Here is an 18,929-nt window from a genome sequence, read left to right as displayed (position 1 = left end):
TAAAAATAAATAAATAAATAAATAAAAATAAATAAAAAGTCTTGTTATCCTAAATAGAATCGGGCAAAAGTCATGTTTCTCTTTCATGATCATTTCTGTATGCTTTTTAGGGTTTTTTTTGTTGTTGTTTTGTTCCAGTTTGAAACAAAATAGTACCTTCTCAGCAGTCAGTTTTATTGCTACTTTTTGTCATGTGGGTTTTTTTTCACACTTGCTGTTCTTTTCACCCAGCAGGATTGCTGCTGTCAATTGTGCTGTGTAACAGTAAAGTTGACGGAATTACGGTACTTTCTGTTAGTCACATCTTTGTGGCTTGTTTTGAAGCAGCAGTTTCAGGATCTCCAGGTCCCGCGTGTGGCCATGTATCTGACTCCTGGCAAAGTCTGGATATTGCACCTCTCTTGGTTCTCCGTAGGGCTTGTTGGGAAGGGTTGTCATGGAGATAGAGAGTCTGAAAAAGGCAGTACAGTCTTTCACGTGGCTGCAGTCTATATGGACAGGCTGCCCACAGCAATGGCCATGAAAGCTGGGCTGGCAGGGAGCCAGGCAACTTGTGAAAATGCTTTAGCACATTTGCACTTGACATTTTGGTTGTGTTTAAATGGAGTATCGGTGCATTGATGACCGGCTGTTTTCAAGTCTGCACTCATCTTAAAGACTTAATTTTCTTTAAAAATAGCTATAGGGGATGACTTTGGTGAGGTAGCATCTTCAATTCTGTAATCTCACAGCACAGTAATGCTGCGTGTCCTGAATGTATGTGAACAAAGTGAAAAGAGTAACAGAGGCTGGAGCAGGTTGTTTGCCGGGAGGACTCCTCCCACTAGCTCTTTTCCCAAAGGAAAGGAAGCGTTAACTTTCTTCAGGGGTAAAGTTTTGGCTCTTTTATCTCATCTGTGCAGGTTTCAGAAAAGGAGGTAGGACTTCTGTGACTAACTGGCACCTGGCAAGAGTGTGATTCTGAACGGGGCTTTAAGAGATTATCATGACAAAGATATAAAAAAGTGGTATTAATTGTGAGAAAAGTGATGCTGGAGGTGTAAAAAGCTGGAGGAATCAGCCCTGCAAATATCTGTTTATTCTGCCTAACCTCACCATGTGTGACATTACTTTATACAGCTGATCAATAAGATGCACAAGTTTGCAAATTCCTACCTTTGGGGTACCACCATGTTCTGAGTTGAAGGACTGTGACAACTGGAGAGTGGAGGAAAGTCTGAAATAGGTTTGAACAGTATTCAATGCCTACCTGTCTCATTCCAGTAGGTGAAGAGCACAAACGATCTGTTCATCAGCCCAGCTCTGTCAGACTGAGCCTCCCAAAGGCTGTAATGATAATTAACTCCTAAATGTTGTGGTTTCTTTGAAATACACTTCCAATTCTTTGAGGAAATAATTATTTCAGAATAAACCAGTCTTTCTTAATCCAGACCTTGTTTATTATATTCTGAAGCACACCTTGAAATGCAACACTGAACACAAATTTCTCTTTGATTGGTTTAATGGAAACAATTTCTCTCTTCAGCAAGCACTTGCTTTCAGAGCGAAACCTTAACATTCTACTTTTTATCTGTCTTGTCAATCATTGCTTTATTATTTTTTTTCCTCTTGGCCCCACCTGGAGATGTCATATACCTCTCAAAAGCATGTAATCTGAAAAGACGCCAAACAAAGTTTTTAGTTTTCAAACCAGTCAAGTAGTTACCAGTTGATCTGACAAATATGTCACACAAATTTATTTTTGGAGGAACAGTTTGTTCAGCTGATGCACGGCACTTGAGTGCAAGTTTGCTTAACAAAATCATAACTAATGGCCAACTGTTATATTTCTGATTTGATATTTTATTTCATAGACTTATAGAACAATTCAGGCTGGAAGGGACCTCAGAGGGTCATCTCATCTACCTTCCTACTCAAAGCAGAGTCATGTATGAGAGCAGGGTTCTGGGGGCTTTATTCAGTCTTAAAAATCAAAGATTTTATCACAACCGCAAAACCTTTCTGGGCAACCATTTCCAGTCCTTGACTATCCTCACGGTGAAAAGGTTTTTCCTCATATCTGGCTGAAACCTCTCTTTTTTTCAGTTTATGCCCATTGTCTCTAATCCTCCCTTTCTGCTGGGTTGGGGCTTGTGTTACTAAGGGCTGCGACAAATAAACCCTTTTATTTCTTGTCAGTATTTCTGCATGAATTAGGGAGGACAATTACAATATCCTTCAGGCTCTAAGGCAAAGAATCTAAACAAAATTTTTCTGCTCCTTATGTGCTGTATTAAAAGATGAAAACTCATCCTTGCATGTAAGGAAAACAGAGTTTCAATGAAGATCTGACCCAGAGACTGGAGAGCACAGTTTTCCTATAAAAGATGTTCTTTCATTAAAGAGACTATTGTAACCTAAACACTTTATGATGTATTTTCTTTCCAAGGAACATTTTCAATCTCACTGAGCATGCTGAAGTCATTATATAGTTACTAGACATGCTGCTTTGTCCAGACAGACTTACTATAGGTTACATTTCTGCAGGAGATTAAAAATGATGAATTAGTAGATACCCTTCTAGAAATACTCTTTTAAGTAATATGTATCTGCATCTTCCCAAACCTGGAAGAACATATACAACAGCAAAGGAAATACAGCAAATAATTCAGGGAAAATAATATATAACCATGAGAACTTTGTTACCACTGTATTTATTTAAATGAAGGGAAACGTCCAAATGTGAATGCTAAGCACTTCAGTTTATTCACATAATTTACATTTAAAGGACCAACAGAAATAATTTTTTTTGCCCTCCGAAGAAATGACTCCTCTTGTGGTTTCAAAAATTTTGACAGAGGCATGGAATATACTTAATGAAGCATGTCACTGCAGTGCATACAATGAAAGCCTTGTGTATATGGAAAAAAGATAAAAACCAAACAAATTTGAGAATTACCAAAAAAGGTTTCCTTCAATATAAATAAAATTCAGACTAGTGCTTTATTTTAACAGACAACACAACAGTGGGATTTATTAACAACTACATATTTACAGTGCCTCACTGGTAAAAACACTGGGCTTCATCTGAGATCCTAGACACTTCCTGAGAAGGCTACGTGGACTGAGGATTGCTCAGCACTTCACATGTGCTAGGTGCTAAAAGAGTGAAATTAAAACATACTTTAAAAATAAGTAATATGGCAAAGGTGGAACTGCTGATGCATGCTGTTTGTGCCCTGGTCTAGCAAAACTTGGACCTCAAGTACTCCCTTTGATTTCAGTAGATCTCTGTATGCTCCTAAGGTTAAACACAGGATAAGTATTTCAAAACCAGGAGCCTCAGAGGAAGGCAGCTGCTTGACTCAAAGATCCTGAGTAGAGAAAGCTGCTGTAATTACAATTTTACATGGTATGGAGGCACATGACCTTGAATTTAAATCTGTATTCTTCTGCATGGGTGATTTCTACCACTTCACTTTTAGTTTGATCCTATGAAGTCTGGATTCCAAATATCTGTACCAAGTGACAAACTTGTGAAAGCATCTTCTTCCCACAGCCTCCAAAATCATAGTGCCAGTTTAGCAGATCTCAGTCTTTTTGGCAGTTAAATAAAGCAAGAACCAGGTCTTTTTCAAAGTACTCACAAAATAATCTTTCACTTATAAAATGTCTGTCCCACCATTCTTGTATCAGATCTGACCTCAGCTCTTCAGATCTAAACAGTTCTTTAAAAGTTATAAAAATAAAGAATTGATTAATATACAAATATATATTTCAGAATGATAAGAGAATAATATTAAACAAATTCCTCTTTTAATCTACTTTAAATTAAAAGAAATGTTTTCAAAAGTCTGGGCTGAAGCAGATCTTTATCTATTGACTCTTTAATGGAACCCATTCCCTGCAGATGGCCACATACAACTTAATGTAAGAAGCTCATTACTACAAAAAGACAGTGAACATGCTTCCACTAGCAAAGCAATTCATAAAATCTGCTGTGCCACTTGGTTTTTGGTATCTTGCTATCAAGAACTGCAGATATTTCTAATATTAGAAACAAAACTTAAGTCATGAAAAGTCTTGAGCTTCTTTCCCTGGTCTTCATTAATATTTGTTTTGCAAAAATCCAGTTTGTTTTGTATACTGTTTGTATACAGCATAATATAAATGCTCTGCATGAATGCACTCGTATGTACAAAACCAGTCAATAATTCAGTTAAGAGATATGCCTGCTCACTAGCTCATTTCATACTTTCACAATACCAGATTTTTCTGTAATATCCATAACAACATCATCTGGGTTGCTGCCTTCTTCCACTGAGATGCTCATGCATGTTTTCCTTCCATTTATCTCAAGCATCCGAAACAGCAAGGAACATTTTTGAACAACCTATAATACTCTTCCTGAATCTGAAACAAAAATAATTGAATGCAAATATGAAATAGATTTATTAATAGGTCTATATGTCTTCAAACTCATTTTGTACTGCTCCTGTCACTAGATGTTCTAAGGTGAGGCTTCTTTTGAGTTTAGGACAGACTACTGAATAAAATATCATTTCAGGATCATGTGTGTGAATCCTGCTGCTAACTGGAAAAACTGGAGGGGTTTTATTGCACACATGTTATTTCATGTGAAATAATAGTGATGCTGCAACCAGTTTTACAATTTTTTTTAAAAAAATTTCCAGGTTTCATACATTGGGTTTAGACCTGGGAGGACATACATGAGAAGGTAAAAATTGGACAGAGATTCTGACTCCACTGAAGGCAGCAGCAAAATTTCCCCTCTTCCTTCCTCTCCCCCATCAATGGCACAAGGTTTTCCTCCCTTGCCCTAATAAACGTTTGCACCACAACTCCACTTTAGGGCTGGGCAGACAAGACTGCCTGAGTTGATTCCCACAAGGAATGGGACACTTACCTTCCTAGACAACACACAAAGAAATATGAAAATGAACATCCCCTGGAATGCATTGAAGATTGTAAAAAGATATGCAGTAACCACGGATCCCTGGACGACATGGAGGACCCCAAAGATCCAGGTAGCCCCAAGGAGGAACAGGAGAGCAAGAGCACCTCGCGCACAGGATCTAGACAGGAAGGCAACAACGTGAACATGTGGGCATGTGCTATTCTCCTTCCCTCACCGCTTTGGATGACAGATGCTGCCTAGGCAATTTTTTCGCAGCTGCGAAGGCTGAGAAGTGCAAATGCATGGGCTGCTCTTTAGGGTGTGCTGTAGCACTGTGGCATGAATAAACTCACATAATCACTGCAGAAGAGCAAAGGAGTAAAACTGGAGGGCCTTAAAACACTGGCTTCAGATATGTTTTCTCTGGTGTACTGCAGCACCGTATGATTTGATTTAAATCTACTGTTAGTGTAATTCCCCAAGGAAAAACATATGTCTGTTATGAAGCATTCCCCCACTTTTCCTCCTCCCCCTTATCTTCCTCAAAAAATAACCCAGAAAAATGTACAGTATGCTCTTAGGTCAGTACATGTGCATGACACCAAAGGGTTCCCAGGCTGCCTCTCAGGTTCACTGCAGAAGACGGTGCCAGTCGTAAAACTGGGCTTTCTTTGTTTCATTCTTCCTCTTTTTTTTTTTTTTTTTTTTTTTTTTAATAAAAATTGTTTTTAGAACACAAATACTCTCAAATAATTCAAATAATTCCTGGGTCAGGATATTGATGCCTTAAAATTATAGGAACTGATTGGCTATGATTTTTTTCCCCTCAACGTGCTGTAGAGCCCTGCTCACAGACTTGAGCAAATTACAGCATGTTGTCTTGGAAATAAAGCCACTGATTACTTTCTTATTCATTCTCAGCCCAGTCATTGCAGGACTTCTTTTGAACAACAGACATTTTTAGCACTGTTCCTCTGAAAATGAATAATTTTCAACTTCATTAAAACCAGGTCACCACATGAAGCTATGAAGGGTGAAGAATAAGAGAAAGTAATCAATCAAACAATTGCTAAATTCTAACTATAAATCTAGTGCATTGCATTGAAACTGCAGGAGTGTTCCTAAGCAACACAAACAGTAAGTTGTTTTCAATGTTCCCTGTAGTACACTTCAGCTTTTCCTGCACAAACGGTTTTCAAGGTCCCTATAAATCAGTTTTAAAGAGAGTGAGTTGATGGAAAAATCATAGCAGCATGCAAAGTAAAAATACTGGAGTGAATCCCCCCATGCCCCCCAACACCACAAAAGCACCATGTCCTACTGTAAACATTTTACAAATAACATGAATGTCTTGGTTCTCTTATCACTGAATTACCTGTTACCTCAAGGCAAGTATTTTGATCCCAGTTCAGGCATAAGTTATGAAATCTGGTTTGGCTTGCATAGAGGTTGTGGAAAGTACTTAAGAAAAAAGGACAATTCCTTCTTTAAGCTTGCCATCAGCCTTTACCCTCTGGTTGATATGGGCCACTTGTATTCCTCGTACACCTCTCACACAACCCCAGTGTTACTGTGCAAGATATTGCTCAATCGAAGTAAAGATTGCAAAATCTACCTCCAAATCTATGAGGGATTAACAGGAAACCCCCCCCCAAAACAATTGAACTTTCTTTTTCTACAAATCTTCCAGAAGATTAAACTGTTATTTATGAATACTGAATTTCATCTCTGGCTGTATTTAAACTTAGTATTTAAACTTAGAGAAGGCAGAAGTTGTATTAAATGGCAAACTTACCTTATATTTTCATAACAACTCACTTCTGGTTTTAACATTGCAGTGTGTCTAAATACTTTATAAATAATCACTCCGAAAGCCAACAAATTAACCTGGGGGGAGCGAAGAAAGGAACTTTTAGTTCAGACCAGGATGATTTTGTATTTCAGTAACTCTTACACATTTAAATTAAACAGATCAGATAAAGTTGCTGTGTATTTGAAGCCTACAGAATCCAGTGCCGGGAGGAGAAAAACCCACCCTGTTCTGATCCACTTCTATTAAAAAAATGTGAGCCTTGTAATAAACATTGATCAAACAGGGCTGTAACTCTACCTTATCTCAACAGTATCACTGCCAACAGTCTGCAAATGTTTATTGATTTTATTGGTAAATCTCTTCAATTTCCTGCTGAGATTTTTTTTCCCTAAGTAGAGATATATAAGAAGAGAAGAAGAAAAAAAGAAAAGGAAAGAAAAGAGAAAAGAAAATCAAATAAAAGCAAATAAAAGCAAAAGAGAGAAAAGAAAAGAAAAGAAAAGAAAAGAAAAGAAAAGAAAAGAAAAGAAAAGAAAAGAAAAGAAAAAAGAAAAGAAAAGAAAAGAAAAGAAAAGAAAAGAAAAAAGGAAAAGAAAAGAAAAGAAAAAAGAAAAGGAAAGGAAAGAGAGAAGAAAAGAAAAGAAAAGAGAAAAAAGAAAAGAGAAAAGAGGGAAGAAAATAGAAGAAAAGAAGGGAAAAAAAAGAAAAAAAAGAAAAAAAAAGAAAAAAAATGGGAAAAACCAAAAAAGCCACCCCCCTCCCCTTTTCTATTTTACAGTATTGTGTAGATCTTGACAAAATGTATGTCTGTTGTTGTTGAATAACACTAATAACATCATATGTTCTGAGGTCTTTGGGCTGGGAAAACTTTCAAGTGGCACAAAAAACTTTGAGGCTTACTCAAAAATACTTTTACAAAAAATAGCTTTGGTTCAAATACTCCCTGCTTTGTATTCTTTCTTATATTTTATGTTTGTTTTATAAGTGAATAATTTCAGTATGTTTTTTTTTCCTGCCTTCTTTATAATGGCATTGTTTTATTTTAGTTTGAAACAGAAAAAAGCAACTAAAAGAAACAGTTTTGTAAATGATGCTCAATTATTGTTCTGAACCTCTGTTTGCTCAGCTAGGCTTTGCTGATCTTTCATTTAAATTTATACTGCATTCCTTTAACAATGTGGATGAGTTTGCTTTCTTGCTTTTTTTAAAAAAAGTATTTTGCTTTGCAGCATTTAACATCAGAATCTATTAAAAAGGTTGGTAAATGAACCACATTTTAGCTGGATGTCATCCAGATACTATTTGTAGATCCTTGGTTGTAATCCCTTGGTTAGTTCCTGTGGGCTTCCAGCTATAGACTGAATAGAATTAATGTCTTCCCCAACTTGTTTCTCCAGAAAGACTCTGGTGTTTTCCTCTCCCCTTCTTTTTCTTAAAAATAATAATAATAATAAAAAAAAAATCCTCTGAAATGGAAAATCCTCCGAAATGGAAACAAAAGGCTGCTGGAGGAGCACAGCATCACTTTAAAACCAATCACTTTCATTTGTTAACACTTGTTATGTATGTCCTTAGAACATTTTTGTTGTGTCAAGGGGGGGGGAGTATCTGATATTAAATGCAGGCTTTGCTTTAATTAGCTGCACGCTCATACTTTAATACAGCATAATGTATGTACAATTTGATAAGACAGGAGATAGAGCTGATTAGCAGTTTAGGGAATTAATCCTTCACTGAATACCTTGTACTTGCGCTGATCGTGAGAGCTATTCTGAAGCTCCTTATATTTAAAATTGTAATCTATAATATCTCCTAAACCAGCAATTTTTTCAAAGTTAATTATAAGTCAGTCAGCAGTTGTGGGTAATTATATGCAGACTTACTTTTATCTTATATTTGTTGGTGAATAATATATCAAATAACTTAGTGCACACACTGTAATCTGCATAACCCACCTAATGTGTTTATTAGTCTGAAAAAGGTAGGGAAATGTGATCAAAGTACCATGAGCATGGAGAAAACACACTGCTACTTCTTCAGAAACTGCTATCAAGATTGCCACACAAACTGCGCCACCAACCTTCCTTTCTGCCAGCCCGTCACCAAGATCACTCATGTCAATGAGAGCCTTCCTGTTGCCATTAACAGGCTCTGTAAGAAGCTCTGTGGGCCACCCCCCCTTATCGTTTGGCCACAGAAAGCACCTGCAGAGCTGCAGAGGTTTTGCTGAGCAAGGGTGGGGTGGGTAATGGGCAGATGTGGGGCCTTGCAGCCCTGGACTCCATTTCTCTTTGTCCCAGGGGGGCTCCTTTACACAAATATTATTTACGCTGTCTGTTGCACAGGATAATAGGATTTGGCCCTCTGCATTAAAGTAATACCCATTAACCATGGTCTTTTCATTCATCAATCCATTCTAATGGGAATAATCTGTACATATCGGGGGAGCGGGAGAGGTTAACACCGGCTTCTCGGAGTCAGCTGCCAGAACACAATTATTGTACAATACGTCTCAGGTAGCCTTGCAGGAGGTAGTATTACAGGGTAATGAGGGTGAGCTTAACTTCTGAAATACCCGGTCATTTCCAAGATTTATTAAAGTCTTAAGTCAGTTTTTACCCCATTTTGAAGCATCCCATTAATAAAACATATATATAGTGAAGTCCATAGACTGCCTTTACACGGTGTTCAGTTCTCAAAATACTAGTTTTTGGGCAACATAGTGGGTCTTTTTGATTTTTTTTTTCTTTCCAACCTAAGTTAGAGGCCTTTGGAACTGCATTTAGTCCTTTGGGGGAAGAAATAGGTAACAAAAGTAGTTATAACTATCCTGGACACAGAAATGCAGCAAAACTTGAGGGAAAACCATAACATGAACTCACAGGTAAATCCAGGGGAAAAAAACTAGCTAATGTTAATAATGTGTCAAGTGTGGCCTTTAGAGAAAACAGGTAATCCAACGATATCCTAAATTTAACATAATCTGCTTTAACCCAATGCTCTGTATGTTCTTTGCTATGGACATACCAGTAGCCTCAGCTGTTTCTGGGAAATGTAAAGTATGTTCATGTCGGACAGTCGCATCGAGTGGGGATACTGAGTCGTTTGACTGAGTAGGACTAAAGAGGAAACAGCCGTTATATAACTGGTGTCCCCAAAGAGCCATGTGTATTTCAACAAATGGGATGGGAAGTCAAATCACCCACAATCCCTGGTCAAAGATACAGCCCTTAAGACATTTGAATTTGTATCAAAAACTGAGCTTCAAATGAGCAGAAGTGTGGTAGGCTGTAAAAGTAATCCAGACTGTAAAGAGGCACAAGGAATCCTGGATCCCCAAATCTTCCGGCTGGGACAAACTGAGAGAGTTTTGGATGAGGGACACCAAAACATCTAAAACCAGTTTCTACTATACAGCCAAATATTGTGTTTTATACTTACTTTGGTTATAAGCGTGTGTTTTCATTTTCCTAATTAAAGCCCAATCTTCAAATCTTGTTGAATAAACCTTTGATGACGTTATAATTAAGGCTGCCTTAAGGTGACAGGCAAGGTGGATGAGAACGGAAAGGCAAACATAAGGCACTGTCTCCGGAGAGGCGGCAGGCTGGAGGGGAGCGGGATGTGCAGGCGGCTGTGAAACCCGGCTCGGGATGGGCTGTGCACAGGCCTGGGGAGGGCCAGCCTGGGACCACCGCTGCCGCGTGCCGGCTTTCGGGAGGGGTTACCTGGAGAGCGGGCAGAGCTACTCCGCAGCTTTGGGCAAACCCAAAGTGCGAAATGGTGCGGCGTGGCCACAGTTTTATCAAGTGAATAATGACATTACAGTGTGACACGGCAAGTTCTTCTGCCTTTGCTTTCAGTGTTATTACATGGCTGAGCAGTCAGAGAAACCGCTGCATGTCCTGAGAGGGGCTTCTCAGCAAGTCTAATGGGAGAAAGGGGAATTACATTGATTCCAAGCCCAGAACTGAATTATTTTCTTCTATTTTTTATTTTTTTTTTATTTTTAAATATATATAACAAACCACCCCAAACTGCCGTTGGGCAGACAGTGCACTTAGTCCTTACTATTTCACAAAGGAACCCCCTGACTTTCTCCCTGGAAGCCTAATTCTGTGAGGTGCTGAGCATCCTCAGCCCTCCCTCCCCCAGAGATTCAGTGGGGTTTCACTCAACATGCTCAGGTGCACTACAGGGGTAATTTTAATAATTAATCTATTCCCCCTTTTTTTTTTTTTTTCTTTTAAGTGGTTAATCAAAGACAAGGGCTGATATAGGAACAGCCTCCACTCATAGAATCTTCAGGGAATCATTTCTCCTTAAGGATATGTGTGAAAGTATTTTTTAGCTTTTTTAAATTCTAGAAATGTTGTGGTATATTTATGAACAAATAGTAGGAAACTTAAAATATATTTATGGGAAGTAGACATTAAATAAGGACAATTATTAGGATCCCATGAAATCAAGATTCTGTAGATATGGGCAACTACATTTATGTATCTGTATAACCCAGGATATCCTCCAAGGAGCCACAAATCTGAACAAGCTAGGTTTTATTGTACACCCATGACTGAGTTTAAAGGGAGGATGGTAAGTGTTTGGTACATCTCTCTTGCGGAGGTCACCTATGTGAAGGGTCACAAGGATTTAGGACTTTGGAGTGACTTCTAGCCCTGTTAAACCAATGGCAGAACTCCTGTTAAACGGTGAAACTCCCATTGCCTCCACTGTTGTCAGGGCTTTATCTCTACACATCACAGAGAGTGACAGTCTCAAGGGATTCACGGGCAACAGTGAACACTGCTGTGGGTTTCACTCTGCAGATTAGCACTTGCGTGTATCTTGGATGCACACTGTGGTATAGAGCAGGATAGTGACATTTTTTGGCAGCTGTGTTCTGGGGATCTCCATGGTACAGTTCCCATGTTCACAGCTGTGATGTGGGTGGGTCAGATACAACTGGCACACAAGGATGAGTTCAGAGCTGTCTGGAGTGGTACAAGTCCTAGGATCAGATCTGACCCACAACCACAGCACCGGTCTTGATAATTTTCTCTTGTAAAGAAATTTGCAGGAGAGAAAAAGCAATTGCAAATTCAAAGAAATTCCCTGGTGCTTTCCTAATCATCTTGTCAACAATAAGGAGGTTTTGCTGAAGGAGTTAACCTGGGGAGCTCTGTTCAGTCAATCACATGTATTTTAGGACGGGATGGGGAAAATTGTCTGTGGTTTTAACCAACCTCCATCTAGAGGTAGGATGGCTCTGTAAATCTGTTTGCAGATTTGCATCCCTCCCTCTGTCTCAGTACTGCCACAGCTAACTGGATGGTGTACTTCTGCACAGGCTTCTGTAACGAAGGAAAGCCACCCAACGGTGGGCATGGCTAGAACTGCTTTGGCTTCTACTCCTCACAGTTCTGGGACCACGATGCAGAATTCCACCCATCCATAGTTTGTACAACGAAATAATAGAGTTGTATGTATATCAAGACTTAGTAACATTTATGCTGCTCTTTTTCCTGAGATAAGGATCCAGAAGAGCATTGAGAAACAATGTCATCTAGTGTCTAAGCAAATTACAATCTTCTCTGTTGATTACTAATTGTATTTTGCAAACTAAGAAATAATATAAAAATGAGCATGTAGGCCCCAAAATACTAAATGTTCCAAGCTGTTTGAATTCTGCTAATAGCACATTGCTTAGCAACTGCTATATTTAAAATAGGTCCTTAATTCCACTGTTTAATGTGCGTATTTTACATATTGGAAGAGTAACATAATATTCTGTCCTCAAGTAAATATGATGTTAGTGCTTCACACTGCATGAAACTCTCTCTGTGTAGGTACAGAAGGGTAGTTATTTTTAGTTGAGCACTGAATGGTATGAAATACACAAAATTTAATAAAGCATGCAAAACATCTGCCTGCAAATAAAAATATTTGCACTCATGTTGAAGAGTTGTAGTTTCTTTTATAATTAATTACAATTAAATTGTAAGATACTGAGTGAAGTGATATATCATCATTTTGCCCCATCAAGGAAGCTGACAGCTGTCAAATTTGGCAGCTAAGAAATCTTTTTCTTCCTCCCTCCCTCCCTCCCTTTTTTAAGCAAGACAAAAGAGCACTTGAAAGCTCAGAGGGAAATGGCCCATCTTTCATGGCGGTAGCTCAGTTAGCACCTAGACATCTGGTAAAATGAAACAGATTAGGGCGAGAGGCATTCAAGAAAATTTTGTCCAACATGTTTTTGCTGAAAAACGTCAGTTCATTAGCACTAAAAGACATTCACTGTTTTAGACTATCCTTTCACCAGGAAAGGCTTTCTGACTAGGATAGCTTTTCTGATTAAAACCAGAAAGGACACTCCTGAACAATGAAAATCCCTGAGGACAGGGCATTCATCCAGGATGCTGGAGACACTGGCACAATTTTCTGTTGTACTTAATATTCAGACTAGGCTATGACCCCTAGTTTCTCCAGCCTCTGTACCAGCTATTCACTGCTATTGTTCCGTCAGCGCTGCTGGATCTATTCCATACCATATAAATAATTAAATATTCACCGGAGCAGGGAGACCTGGATCTCCCTCATCGCCCTGTTCCTCATCCTGGACTATCTAAAGACAGTTCTTTTTTTAACGGTGGAGTAATTGTTTAATACAAGACTGAGTTTTTGAGGCTATTTCCAATACACATGTATTTATAGAATGAAAAAGGAATTGGTGATTTCATATATGATATCCTTGTGTAAAAGCTACACTCCTGCCTTTCAAAAGTTATTAAAACACTTTAAATACCAGTCTTTTAAGGCTCTCTAGTGTTACAAAGAAGAGAAGCTATAAGAAAGAGGCAGCTAATTCTAAAGATTCAGACATACTAGTTCTGATTCAGTCTGAGCACTTTACATTCAAACTTCAAAAACGAAACCCCCAAATCATTCCCTTTTCCTTTCTTAGTCTCTGTCTCAATAATTGATGAAACCATCTATATGCTGATGTCAGATCTCACAAAAAAGAATGAGAAAATTTCTCCTGCTGCTCTCTTAGGCATATACTTGAATTTTTTACATATATCATGCTGAATTTGGCTCTTTCAAAAAATGTCTGAAGTTCAGAGCTGCTGTATCTGTATCAGTCTTTACAATGACCCTCATTATGAGTCTTTGAATTAATGAGCTTGTGATGGTCTGAATCCTGCCACAGAGAGCAATACATTTCTGTCTTTCTGGCTGTATGGCTAATGGCTGGGTAAAATGGCAACATTCAGTGGGTCATCGTTGCTTCAGTCAGGGGAGAGCAGAATTAAGCTATTAACAATACAACAGTTTAAGCTACAAAATGAAAATGTATGCCATATTAATTGCATAAATTGGACACAAGCTGGCAGTCAAACAGTCTGGGTTTGTCTCCTGACTGATTTATCTCATTATCATGTCCCCAGTGAATATACCTTCTCGAACACTTTAGGTATACAACAGCAGTCATATCTAGGAATAGAAAATGTAATAAAAACATTTAATAAAAACCCCCTTTAGGCCATATTTAGGGGAAATATTTTCAATAATGTAGGATTAGAATTTTATGACTCTAAGATTTAAATAATTTCACTTGTTTTAAGAGTTAAAACATAGCTAAATGAGTTTATTTCAAACCCTGTCTCAGGAAATACATAATTTTCACAAAGGTTGCTCTTTATCTATGCATACTTCAAAGCTGTTCTTTTACATACCTCAAGCTGTAGATTTAGACTCAATTAAATGTTGCCTTTATATTTTTAGAACACTCATAGCAAGCTGTAAATAAATAAATAAATGGGGCTTCTATAATTTTCATCAAACACCTTCTGAGACTTCTGGATTCAGTGTTGTTTCTTATTGGATTGCAAAGCTAAACACATACTGACCTAAATATTTTTATTTAACCTCAGTTCTGCAGTCAAGAGCAGGAGGGATGAACCAGTAGAGCTGTATCTGACCTCAGCCATAAATGTTAGCCCAGCTAGAGCCAGTGGTAGGACTGGGGTCTATCTTGCTTGCAGTGTAATTAATTACTAGATTTACTCTTCTCCTTTTCCAAGAAGCTTTTGAGAAGGTGTATTTACTTGGTGCTAATGACATAAATCAGGCTGTTTAATGAACTGATTCCAGGTGCATCAAAGACTTCAGACTACACGTTACACCTCTGCCACAGTTTCTTTGCATAAATGCAAACCTGTCTTAGGCTATATCTGGAGCCTCATGCAGGAGCCTTGCAGAAGTATTTTTACCTGGCAAAGAGAAGTGAAGTAGTTGTATTTTATCTTTTAGCACAACTAGCTTCACTGAGATACCAGGAATGAGGCAGCATCAGGAGCACAATTGAGATGTCAAGTCTGACAACAGGCTATATTTGCCATTTCGGAGGTGTGAATAGTTGGCAGAAAAGCTGTCCATGCCTTCCACAGTTTGCCAAATCCTCTACATGATTTGGCCCTTTGATTTTTAGAAATATTCACGATTCTGCTGCGGCTGTAGTGACAAAATTCCATGCTGTCGTTTATGATCCTACTCAAATCCACAAAAAGCTCTTTCAATGACCAAGTGAGATTTCCAAACAGAGTATTCACATGCAATTACTACTGTGAATTTAAATTTGCTTCTCTAAATGCCTGCCAGCGATGAATCAAAGGGGCAGTGGAATAGTGGAAGAAATGTGATTTGAGTGAGAAAATATGTAGTGTGGATGTAGTCATTATGTAATTACTAAGAAAGTCCAAAAGACATCATTGGTTTATGTTAATTATCCAAAGCAAACCTACAGCGTCCTTTCAATGAACAATTTTGGGTAAGCACATGTGTTTATAGAAATTGTGCTTATAGCAAGGCAGTGTAAAGAATGACCAAGATAATATTAAGCAATTAGAAAAAAACCAAACCAACAACCAACCACAAACAAACCAAACGAGGACTGATTCAGTTGTGTGGCTTTTCTGAAAAAAATTCCATTGAAGCTTAGCATACATGGATCCATTTAACCAGTGGGCAGAGTTTATCTTGCTAGAAAAGGAGGAGGATGCCTGGGACATTAACTGCACTGAGTTATGGGACATCTCAGGAAATCTGCACACCCAGCTGGCACCTGCGGGTGCTTTTCCCATTCCCCTTGGCATCTAGCTGTACTCCCTCACCTGCTGTTCCTTGTTGCCTCATGCTTGATGACAGAGAACACACCTGACTTTTCAAGTCTAATGTCCTGTCAGTGAATCTGAGAGAGAACTTTTTCACATGTTTTTTCTTATAACACTACTAGCTAAGTTGATATTTTTTAAAAACCAGTTTTATATGGAATATCCTTCAAGGATCTTTGAGCCTTATATGATTAATTTGTTCCCGTGCAAAAACTTTAAAGTAAGTAATTTTCATGTTGTAGACTAACAGCCGCAGCCTCTTTTTCCAAGTATTTCCAGGGGCTTTAGAACAGGCATTTTAAAGACAGAGGGAAGGAAGGAAAAAAACTGAATTTCACCTGAAAGCCCTGGTCTTGCTGAGAAACTGCATCCATTGGGTATGGCAGTATAGAAGCTGTGGCTTGGAAATTAAAGCCGGTCCTGTCCGCTGAACAGGGCATGTACTTTCCAACTCAGTGATTATTTAGCACAGCAGGTATTGTTGTCGCTGAACAACACTGCAGTTTGAACTAATCTGTTTCAACCAAAGTTGCAGACTCAGTCTTTAACGCCACTATATAATTAATTGTCTCCACTTTATCCACAATGGCATAAGAAATGCAACAGAGACACGTTTAACTGAAGCCACAGAGGGGCTAATGAAAAAGGGACTATTATTCTTCCATAAAGAATAATAAAGCCATTGCTAGTCCCTGTAGGAAATTTATTTCTACTAAAAAGGCAGACTGAGGAACAAGCATAGGTATAAGAAAAGTTTAAAACAGCTATTTTCTGAAAAACGTACAGTAAACTGTACAGAGTATATTTTTCTCATCTAAGAAACATAAGTAGGCATTTATCACAAATAACCTCTTAGAAAAACCCCACAGAGTTTACCAATGCATAAATATTCACTGAAAAATGTGAGATGGTGGTATAGTTTGTTGTGATGGAGGTTAGAGGTCAAACCACTTTTCAATAGAAATCCTTAGAATATCAAGAAATATCAAGAGTAACGAACATGAGCTGCTTCACTCATGTGAAGAACAGAAATAATAATGTGAAGAAGCCCGAAGAGGCAATGTACTTGATTACACCAGTGTGGGTTTTTTTTTAAGTGGGAGAAATGGACTATAAGATCATGCTCAATATTGAAGTCTGGGAAAATGTAAAAATTAAAACTCTTGATATATTTACTTTTCTACAAGAAAGATGTTCAGTTTGAATGGCCTAGATTAAATACATGAAATTTGTGAGTATATGGGAAAACAGCAGAGTAATGGATTTGCCAGGAAATTTTTCTGCATTGATTGCAGCAGTATTACTAATCCTGAATCAACCTAAATGTACAGAACTGAATAAGTATTAAAGCTGTCCAATAAGATTTGATGAATGCACTATTCCATTAATTTTACCTTTTTTGTTGAATAAATTATTTGACAAATAATGGTAAAATTCATCAAATAAATTATCTGATGAATGTATTTTTTAAGTAATCGACTGGCTCTAATGAATATGCAGGCAGTTCCTTAATGAAAAGCATTACTCTACTGTTAGCCTGCTTTCATCACTCATATGTCACTTTTTTTTTTGTATTTTGCAACTGCAATTTGTATATTTTATTCATTTACCCATTCATTTATACATGGGAAGTTCAAAACAGTATGGTTAATCAATCACTGCATTTCTTAGAATATTTTTACTTTACGGTTGATTATTCATTACATTTATTACATACAGGAATGCTTAATGAAAAGAACTTGGCTTTCCTGAGGACACCTCTCCCAAGTTCCAAGCCAAGTTTACAAGAATGCTCTGAAAATTGCAGGGTCCATTTATAAGCCATTTCTGCAGTTGCAAACACAATTGCGAATTGTTTCAAGAAACTGGAGCTTGAAACCAAGCCAGACACCTTCAAGGTCCCTGAAAACACACATTAGAGGAGTAAAACAAGGAAGAATGCACAGGAGCCACCTCCTCACTGCATAGCACAAGGATGTTTGGATAAAATCCACCGAGAGGATTAATTGGATGATGTTCAATTTTGGAATTGTTCCAGCCTCAAAGAGCAAGTCTGTATTTTGTTATTACAGAGGTGACCTCAACAAATGATACTAATAGGTTTATACTGTTAAATGGGAAATTGCACCTGTTAATGTTGCAACATGTCACACTTCTGAGTCTTGGTTCATCACAGAGGTATGCCAGTTTATTGTGACAGTGACAGCAGGTGCAAGAGTCAAGCCTGCATGACTGTCAATACTGCAAAAGTGCAAATCATGTTATCATGGGTGACTTTGAACTTGCTGCATGAAGCTCAGCTGAACAGATTTGATGGGAGAAAGCTGTGGGAGAGAGGTATATTAGAAGGGTTGCCTATAACTGCACTTGGAGTAGCAGTGATTCTTTTCCAAGTTTTCCTTTTAATGACTAGTAGACTTTCATTAGTATGGTGTTAATAGTTTTTGCCCAACTTTTCCAAATGATGTAATTTCTGCTGCCAGCTGGACAACAAATATATGGCTGTCCCTCACAATAGCTACAAGTGGGGGGAATTACGCTGTGTCCAAAGAGTTTAAAAGGTGATGTTCCCAAAAACTTCAGCAATGCAGTATAAAGTCCTTACATAGGTCTGCTTCCACTCAACACAGAGCGGGCTGTCATTCCAGAGGTTGGGAAAGCCATGCAGAAGTCCTCCACAATGGGAAGGAGCTTTTTATTGGCTGACATTACATGCTTATCAAAATTGCAGCCACATTAACCTGCAGACAAATGGTTATTTCCTTTCTACACACTTCTTCTTACAGTGAGATTGTTATTGTAAGAGTGTTTTACAAAAGAAAAGAAAATGTCCTAGGGATTATTTTTTTTTTTCATTTTCATACCTTTTATCTCTGGAGCTTATATTTGTATTTGCCTTAATCAGGAATGGATTGTGGTGTTTCGAAATATTTGTCCCTTAAAGCTTCTGATAAACTCACTTCTCTATTAAAAAGTTTAAATACTTGTTATAAATAATTTCTCCATACTTGTATGCTTTGATCTAATCTACTGCATAGTTTTAGCTAAA

At 38.0% G+C, this 18,929-nt stretch overlaps 1 protein-coding gene across 3 annotated transcripts in view; it reads right to left on the bottom strand.

Annotated features, from left to right (window-relative positions):
- Positions 1–2,722: 2,722 nt before the first annotated feature.
- ADGRL4 (adhesion G protein-coupled receptor L4) overlaps positions 2,723–18,929 on the bottom strand; it is a 76,907-nt gene continuing 60,700 nt past the window's right edge. For all 3 annotated transcript variants that reach the window (XM_027802698.2, XM_027802699.2, XM_005437338.4), the window contains 3 exons: positions 6,693–6,784; positions 4,907–5,075; positions 2,723–4,392 (listed from right to left, as the gene is read on the bottom strand). In XM_027802698.2, the coding sequence (XP_027658499.1) occupies positions 4,330–4,392; positions 4,907–5,075; positions 6,693–6,784 (324 nt within the window). In that variant the 3' untranslated portion in view covers positions 2,723–4,329. The remainder of the gene's footprint in view (positions 4,393–4,906; positions 5,076–6,692; positions 6,785–18,929) is intronic.

Source organism: Falco cherrug, chromosome 12 (genome assembly GCF_023634085.1).
Source record: "Falco cherrug isolate bFalChe1 chromosome 12, bFalChe1.pri, whole genome shotgun sequence".
Classification (NCBI taxonomy): Eukaryota; Metazoa; Chordata; class Aves; order Falconiformes; family Falconidae; genus Falco; species Falco cherrug.
Note: the sequence above shows the minus strand (reverse complement) of the source record. Positions and strands in the feature narration are given on the sequence as shown.